The sequence below is a fragment of the Lemur catta genome, chromosome 7 (assembly GCF_020740605.2).
Source record: "Lemur catta isolate mLemCat1 chromosome 7, mLemCat1.pri, whole genome shotgun sequence".
NCBI lineage: Eukaryota > Metazoa > Chordata > Mammalia > Primates > Lemuridae > Lemur > Lemur catta.
In genome coordinates, this window is record NC_059134.1 from 61,204,376 (window position 1) to 61,213,909 (window position 9,534).

The window sequence follows — 9,534 nt, forward strand, 5'->3', positions numbered from 1 at the left end:
CTTGCAAAATTGTTTTTTTTTTTTTTTTTTTTTGAGAATCTGCTTTTACATAGTTCCTGAGTAAACAGCAAAAGAATGAAGAGCTATAGCCTGGACCATATCTTAAGCACAGATTCACAGCTCCTGTGATAATTGCTTCTCCAAGGAAAGGCAGGAAACCAACACTTGGGCTTTAACATCCTCGCATTTTTGTTATCTACCTGCCACCAAGAAGAAAGAAAGGAGCGATGCAGCATTTTTATAACCCCCTTTAAAAGGCCCCTATAGCTGGTTTTGGGGGCCAGCACATTCTTCCTTTTTCCACCTCTGTGCTGGTCCTTTTCCCTTCCCCCTGGGGAAAAGTGCATTAACCTTTTCTTTCTACCCTAATCTCTGTCTGGAGAAATGTGTCTCAAAACCAGCATGCACTGGCATCACCACCCTAACAGGAGCCCCCTTACCCAAGGTCATGATTTCTCCCCATGGGCGGACTACATCAGATGACCAGTCCATAGGTGGTTAAAAAGAACCAGACCTTTCCTTAAATGTGCACAATTCTGAGTTAGAGTGATCTTGGTCCCAGAAGTCTTTGAAGGATTGAATGTAGCCTTTGTTACAATCAAATGGAGTTCAACTTCTCTCTTTACTAATTCTACATCCTTCTTTTTCCATAGCTGATTAACCTGAGAACACTCAATGCAAACAAATGTTCACTTCAATGCTTAATTCAAAAGAAACCCAACCTGCAACAACATCATTATCAAAGACATAATGTAGAACAGGACTGAAACAATATTTTAATTAATTCTGTGATGACTTGTTTTGCTTATAGCTAACAGCCAAAGTCCACTTTTGTATACAAGGCTTGCTTGCTTAACTTATAGCTAACAGCCAAAGTCTGCTTTTGTATACAAGGCTTGCTTGCTTAACGCTTGGTTGCGATAGAGAGCTAAAAAAACCATGCTCCAATGTAGTTAGAGAAAAACAACCATGAGTAGCTTCCTGATAAGGGGGCCAAGGCCTGATCAATATGTGAATAAGCTTGTGAGGGGCATATGTCCCCTTATCAGAGGTAACTGGCTGTAACGAATTCCAGCAAAGAATATAAAAGATATGTACTCCCGCTGCGCGGGGTCCCTGCCCATGAAAAGAGACCACTGCGTTGGTGCTTGGGGCTTGGACCCTAGTTCGAACTAGTCAATAAACTTCTTTGTGTTTTACAGCCTCAGTGACTCTGTCATTCTGTTCCCAGGGCCGAGGGAATCTGGTTCTAACAATATATGAGTGATGCAGGGGAAAAATTCTTTGTAAATTACATCACAATAAAAGACTAATTTATTTACTATTAAAAACACACCCACAAACTATTAAATAAAATAAAAAATGGACACAGTGTACACAGAGACTAACCTCTAAAAAAAATTCAAGTGTTCTTGAACATTAAAAGAAGCCTAAATAGCTCTTATTTTATAAGGTAAAAACTGTATTTATCAACAACTGAAAACTCAATTATAGTGGCACAAGCAGAATGACCAAAAAAATAAAATGTGACCACTTCTCCAGAAGAACCTGAAACTGCAAGTGAAAGGTCAATTCTGTTGAATACATCAGGGGAGAACTCATAGGGGCATTAACCATAAACAGCTACTGTGTATACATAAGAGGAATTCAGCTGAATTATTTTTGTATGCAATCTATAATTTAAGCACTCATCTGTGTAAAATACCCATGGGCTTCTTAGTCCCTCCAGGTTTAGCTCCCTGAGTTGTAGTTCCTAGAGGCATTTGTTCTTCCTAATGGGCACCAGGGTAAAAGGGCTAGAAAAAGACTATCATTATCAATATATGCACTCAGATGGGATTGGGGTGGCTTCATCCTGGGTTCATCTCTTTCTGACCTTGAAGTGTGGACCAAGTAAGTAAAACCTTGGTAAGTACCTAAAAACCTTGATGGTCCAATTATAGATCTAATCAATCAAGAAAATTAAGATAGGAGTCTTATCCCCAATAAGATGTTACAGTTATAGTGTTCAGTATTTGCTTCCATCTCAGAATATGCTCAAGACTTGAAACAGTCTTCATAACACCATCCTGACAACATTAAACATCACACTCCTTGTTAGGGTGGAAAGCCTGGTAGGTGCTTATTCAGAGATTAAGATACATAAAAGTTAAAAATCTTTATTTTATCTTCTTAGAGGAGAGAGAGAATGAGAGAGTGAGAGAGAGAGCAAAAAGAGAGGGAGAGCAGGAAGATGGTGTGGCATCCCACAGAAAGAGAAGTGGGTGACAACAGTGAGGCCAAGTGGCTTGCGGATTTTATGGGGACAAAGAGAAAGAGAAAAATAGTGATTGTTGTCATCTGAAACAGAAGCAGCTGCGGAGTAATTAGCAGGCAGCTGCAAGATGTCAGGTTGTCCATCTTTCTCTGTTCCTGGAGACTTGGTTTTCTCTGAAATGTGGTCAGGCTCATCACAGGGCAGGTGATTTTGTCCCTGGGATTTGGTTTTGGGGAGGAACCTGAGGCCTGGAGTTTGCTCCCCTGCTGCCCCTCCAGGTGCTTCTCAGGAACACCCTGAGGCTATAGAACAAATTCTAAAGGTAGTTTCTGGCAAATACAAAGAGAAAGATTTACATTTCCTTTTTGTCTGTTGGGCTCCTTTCAGATGTTTGTAAAAACAGAGTCCCTGCAAGGTGCCTGCCAGCTAGGGAGAGAAATGGAGAGAGAGAGAGAGCTCATAGAATTGATCTTTAGCTGTTATTAGAAAATTGGGGGATTAGATATTTTCCTGTTACTTCAGCAAGAATGCCCCTTTCACATGACACCCTTTAAAGCAAAGTAAAATAGTTTGTTCCAGAGAGGCATAGCATTTTCCAAAGAAAGAGATACAATAATTTTTGTAATTCAGGAAAAGTAGAGGTTTATAATGAAGAGTCAATAATGTGCCAGTTGAAAATTTTATTACCCCATTATTCTTGATTAATTACGAAACAAGTAATTTTTATTCAGTTAAGAGAGCTGGCATGAGCTCATCGTTATTAACTGGGTTTTGTGTGAAGGGATTTAAAACTCAGATCTTAAGAAATTATAAATTCACTTAAAAATTCAGACCTATTAAAGCAGTTATTATATGTCACAAACAATAGCAACATTTTGGCAATCCAATGAGCTTTGGGAGATAGGTTGCTAGAGAACATTTGGGAGGGAGGCAGAAGGGGAGCAGAGTCTCCACACAGCCACAGGGGGAGCTGCTGGGAGTGCAGATGGAGTCAGGGACAGGGGAGGCTGAGGAAGAAAAGCCTGAACTGCATAGGCTCAGTAGACAAGCCAGGTAGAGGAACCACCCAGCAGCAAAAACAGAATATTCTTCTCAAACATTCCACTTACCTCAAAATTTTAATGTTAAGTACATTTTGAGCCTCTGTCATGGAGGAAAAGAACTTCCAATAACTCTGTTCAACTATATGGACCAAATAAGTAAATAACTCTTACACAATCCCTGTTGGAATGAATCTTCAGTTTTCCATTGAACATTTAACACATTCTTTTCAGATTAGCATCAGAAACAGTCCTGGAATTTGGAGGAGACCAGGGCTAACATGCAGACAGCCTGTTATTAGTAGTTGAGCCACACAGCAGAACTGGATTAGTGTTGAAGGCAGACAGCAAAGTAGCACTAGTCATAGTGACAATGTATTTATTGCCTTCCTATGAATTTGTGCAAAAGTCTTTAACACTTGCCTGTTTTTTTTCCCTTATTTTTTCATTTGTTTCTTTGTTTGTTTTGCATATAATTTCTTACTCAATCCAGAACTTCCTAGGCATTTCTCTCTAAATGTCCTAAGAAATTTCTTTCTTGATGTCTGTTCCCTTGATACCTTGTCTTTTAAGGGTTATAAATATCACAAAAATGTTTACAGACAGCCCAGAGATGGAAGTAGTTTCAGAAGAGAAAAATAAATACAAGAAGTTGGAGATGGGGTTCAGGCCAGAAAAATATTCAGAAATCAATAAAAGTGCAGGCAGCAGCAGTAACAGTTCAGAAACAAATGAGGGCGGATCACACTGATTAGAGTTGGGGATAGAAGTAGAATAACGAATAGTAGTACTAGAAACTACCTCAACATTTCACATCTGAGAGATATTATCAAATTCTACATAATAAGGATTGATAGTGAAACCTATCATTAGCTCTAGTATGTTATTAAATAAATTAGTACAATAATTCATTATTTTAGAAGAGTCTATGGTCAAATAATTCTCAAAAAAATTGATTTTTCCTAAACATAATGCTCTAATTGGTTACATTTATACAATTGTATGTAAGTTTTGATGTAGAATTCCATTTAATATGATATAGTCAGCCAACTCACTGACTCATAACAAACATATCAATAATAGGTAAAATATTAATTTTAATTAATCTCCACACCAAACATGTATCAATAATAGATAATATGTAAAAGTGATTTAAAAAGTTATTGTCATGCTCCTTAGAAAGACAGATGACAGACAGATGCCAGATGATAGATAGGTTGATAATGAGACTCAGTGTAAAAACACTGACTGTGTGCTGAAGTTCAATCTATGGACCCTCTTGGCTCCTAGTCTAGAGATATATTGGTGGTTGGCAGTTTAACACCTGTGTGGGACTCAGCATGCCTGTGCTCAATATTTGACAAGGGACCACTCTAAGGTACCCTGCTTGAGAGATGAAGCTGTTAACCCACATGGAGAGTAGAAATACCTGTTGTCACAGCAAAAATTTGCAACCTGTAACAAGCTGGCTCTTGGGGAAAATGGAAAAATTGAGCGAAAATGTACTCATTTCTGTTTTGTGACAAGACCCCTTAACTATTATTAAAAAACCTAAAACTATTACAAAACTTCAGGAAATGAGGAAAAGCCACCTGCCATGTCTAATCATGGGACACAAACAAAATAATCATCAAACAAATAAGAAATTTCCACTCAAGATGACATTACAAATAAAGTTCAGAGCAAATGTGAAGATTAACACAGAAAGAAATGCTACGATGTCAGTAACAAAGGGAAGGGGAGCTGGGGAAATATTAGTTAGAGAGTGCAAAGTGTCAATCAGCCAGGAGAAAAAAGTGTTTTAGATTTATTGCACAACCAGGTGACTGTAGTTAATAATAATGTCCTGCATATTTCAAAGTTGCTGAAAGAGTGCATTTCAAATGTTCTCACCAGAAAAAAATGGTAAGTATGTGAGTTGATAGAAATGTTAATTTGCTTCATTTAATCATGCTACATGATTAAATATATATATATATGTCAAAACTTCACACTGCACCCCATAACGATCAGTTATTTGTCAATTGAAAATTAAAAATAATATTCACTCATGAGAAAAAAAGCAGTAAATAAAACTAAAATAAACTTTTAAAGTAGGCATGTTTAAGATTCTCAAAAATTAAAGAAAGCATAACAGCAATAAAATGAATAAAAGTTATAAGGGGATTGGTAGAATGAAATTGAAATGCATGGTCATTTAAAATAACCTTCATTAGAAAATAAAAATAGAATAGTTGAAATAAAACTCAATAGTTGCAATACAATTGTGACCAGACACACATGAAGATAGAATTAGTAAATAAGAACATAGTACTAAGGGATACACTGAAAATGCACCACAAATAAATGACATTTAGAAAATGTGAAGTAACCTAGCTAGGAAGGTTGCGAAGCTTCAACATTTTTTCACCTAGATAAAATGCTGAGTAGGTGATAGATGATATTCAAAATATAAGAAATGCATGACTTTTCTGATTGAAAATGTTCAACAAGTTCTAAGCAAAATAAATTGATAATCCCCACAGGGTTACATTCAATGTATTGAGCTACATTCAATGTAGCTCAATATGCAGAATATCAATGATAAAGAGAGCTTCCTAAAGACTAGATGCTAGCACTAAATAGGTGTACATCAAGGGTCCCCTGAAAATGGTTTATTAAAGGATTTCTTTATAGAGGTATATACAGGGTTAAGGACACAACAGGGAATGCACAAGTGCTCAGAAACCTATGCCAGGAAGGGAGGACACAAAAAGAAAGAACAGCATGGGACAGTAGGATTCTACAACAAAAATCTATAGTGTTCCTTTGCATCAACATCAATCACTCAGAAAAATAGAAAAATAAGGGATAATAAATGATTCTGTAAATCATAGCAACAATATCATAAGGTTTCTAAAGAATTAATTTTACAAAATATGCAAAATCATCTGTAAAAATGACAACATATTTTTGAGTGATATGAAAAAAGATTTTATGAAAAGACAGGGAAATTCATTGTTACATAGAAGATACTTTATAAATATGGTAACTTTTATAACTTGTATATAATGCATTGAAATTTTAAAGAAATTCTTAATAGGATGTAGATTGTAATATTTACATGAAAAAGCAAAATCTCAGGTTTTAGAATTGGATATAATAGGTGCCTGTATAATTATTATAGTTGAACAATAGTCTTTTCTATAGGACTTGTATCTGTTATAATCTATATATGTTGTAAGGTTAGATTTTGATAATAATTTGTGTTCTTTTTCTCTCAGTTTTTGTTTTTAGCTAGATACTGATGTCTAATTCTCTACCTATTTTCTCTATTTAGGTTTGTATCTAAGAATTGTACCTATATATTTGGTTTCACAAGATCTCAATTATTTCAATAAGATAGAGACAGGCTTATGAGCCAATCTACTTGCAGAACTACCAGAAGTCTCTTCTGAACTCTCATTTTTTCTTACATACCAGCATGTCTATCCTCAACAGTTCTGAAATTGAAATCTCTATTTTCTATTTGGTTGGGATTCCAGGTATGGAGACTACCCACATTTGGCTCTCCATCCCCATATGTTTCATGTACATGGCTGCCATCCTGGGGAATTGCACCATCCTGTTCTTCGTAAAAACAGAGCCTTCTCTGCATGAACCCATGTACTACTTTCTCTCCATGTTGGCTCTGTCTGACCTGGGACTATCCTTCTCCTCTCTACCTACCATGCTAAGGGTTTTCTTGTTCAATATTCCAGGAATTTCCCCTGATGCCTGTATTGCCCAGGAGTTTTTCATTCATGAATTCTCAGCCATGGAGTCATCTATACTTCTCATCATGTCCTTTGATCGCTTTATTGCCATCTGCAACCCTCTGAGATACACATCCATCCTTACCAGTGCCAGAGTCCTTCAAATTGGGATTGTTTTTGGTCTGAAAAATGTGGTGTTGATCCTCCCTTTCCCTTTCACTCTAAAACATCTAAGATACTGTGAGAAGAACCTCCTGTCCCATTCCTACTGCCTCCATCAGGATGTCATGAAGCTGGCCTGCTCTGACAACAAGGTTAATGTCATCTATGGCTTATTTGTTGCTCTCACAGGCATTCTAGACTTGACATTTATTTTCGTGTCCTACGTTCTAATACTGAAAGCAGTGTTGAGCATAGCATCACAAAAGGAAAGGCTCAAGGTCCTCAATACATGTGTTTCCCACATCTGTGCTGTGCTCATCTTCTATGTGCCCATTATCTCCCTAGCTATCATCTACCGGTTTGCCAAACACAGTTCCCCACTCATTAGGATCCTCATGGCTGATGTTTTTCTGCTGGTGCCTCCATTGATGAACCCCATTGTGTACTGTGTGAAAAGCCAGCCAATAAGAAATCTAGTCCTAGGAAAACTGTGCTCGAAGCAAAGCTGATGGGAATGCTTAACCATATGAAAACTCAATGACCAAGTGGAAGGAATCAATAAGGAACCAGACCACATATTCACAATCACTTCACAATATCATCTCTCCATATGTTTATCAGGACTGAAGAATCACACTTGCAAATTTGTTGGTTTGAGATTTAGACTTGGTTATCTGATGCAAATAAAAAGTATGCGTAGGTACTGCTTTCACGCAGCTTACTTTACCAGGCCTATGAACACAGTGTGTGCTTGTCATTTTCATTATAATTAAAGGGATATTCTATGTGCTTATTTGGAAATTAATAATATATGCTTATATGACAACTAGGTAGTGATCAGAAATAACCAAATATTGCTCACTTCTTTATTTCAAAATCTTAATTTTCAATACATAATTTTGACATCTATCAGATATGCACTGCTGTCAGAAACTGTAATTAAGACACACAAAGATATTGTTTTATTTATTATAGCCTTGTAGCATAGCTTCAAGTCTGGGAATTTGATGCCTCCCAATTTGTTCTTTTTCCTTAAGGTTGCTTTACTATATGGGGTCTTCTCTGTTCCATACAAAGCATATAACTATTTTTTCTAGGTCTGTGAAAAATTATTGGTATTTTAATAGGGATTGTATTGAATCTTTGGATCACTTCGGGTAGTATAGACATTTTAACAATGTTGATTCTGCCGACCCATGAGCATGGTATGGTTTTCCACCTGTTTATGTTCTCTGTATTTACTTACTCATTGTTTCATAGTTTTCCCTGTAGAGGTCTTTTATCTCCAAGTTAAATATATTCCTAAGTATTTTATTTTCTTTGTTGCTATTGTGAAGGGTATTGAGTCTTTGATTTCTTTCACAGTTTGACTGTTGTTGGTATATAGTAAAGCTACTGATTTCTGTACATTGATTTTGTAACCTGAGACTTTGCTGAATTTGTTTATCAATTCCAGTAGTCTCATAGCAGAATCTTTGGGGTTTTCTAGATATAAGATCATATCATCAGCAAAGAGTGATAGTTTGACCCCTTCTACCTCAATCAGATGCTCTTGATTTTCTTCTCTTCTCTGTTTGCTCTGGCTAGGACTTCAAGCACTAAGTTGAATCGAAGTGGTGATAGAGAGCAACCTTATCTGGTTCCAGTTCTAAGTGGGAATGCTTTCAATTTTCCCCATTCAATGGAACAGAACTGAGAACCCAGCTATAAAACCATCCTCAAATAACCATCTAATCTTTGACAAAGCAGAGGAAAACATATACTGGGGAGAAGAATCATTTTTCAATAAATGGTGCTGGGAAAATTGGATAGCCACATGTAGGAGACTGAAACAGGATCCACACCTTTCACCTCTCATAATAATCAACTCACAGTGGATAACAGACTTAAACCTAAGGGATGAAACTATAAGAATTCTAGAAGAAGATGTAAGAAAAAACTCTTATAGACATTGGCCTAGGCAAAAAAATTTATGAATAAGACACCAAAGGCAATCACAGCAACAATAAAAATAAATAAATGGGCCCTGATCAAATTAAAAAGCTTCTGCACAGCCAAGGAAACTATCATGAGAGCAAACAGACAACCTACAGAATGGGAGAAAATATTCACATGGTACACATCTGATAAAGGGCTGATAACTAGAATCTAGATGGAACTCAGGAAAAGCATCAAGAAAAAAATCAAAAAACCCTATCAAAATGTGGGCAAAGGACTTGAAGAGAAATTTCTCAAAAGAAGATAGACAAATGTCCAACAAACATATGAAAAAATGCTCAACATCTGTAATCATCAGGGAAATGTAAATCAAAACCACAATGAGATATCACATATCTCCAGT

The 9,534-nt window shown here is 36.6% G+C and overlaps 1 protein-coding gene across 1 annotated transcript; it reads left to right on the plus strand.

The window, feature by feature from the left end:
• The first annotated feature begins 6,754 nt into the window (after positions 1-6,754).
• LOC123641569 (olfactory receptor 51A4-like) lies at positions 6,755-7,702 on the plus strand. The gene has a single exon (XM_045556447.1). The coding sequence runs from the start codon at positions 6,761-6,763 to the stop codon at positions 7,700-7,702; it is 942 nt and encodes a 313-aa protein (XP_045412403.1). The 5' UTR covers positions 6,755-6,760.
• The last annotated feature ends 1,832 nt before the right edge of the window (positions 7,703-9,534 follow it).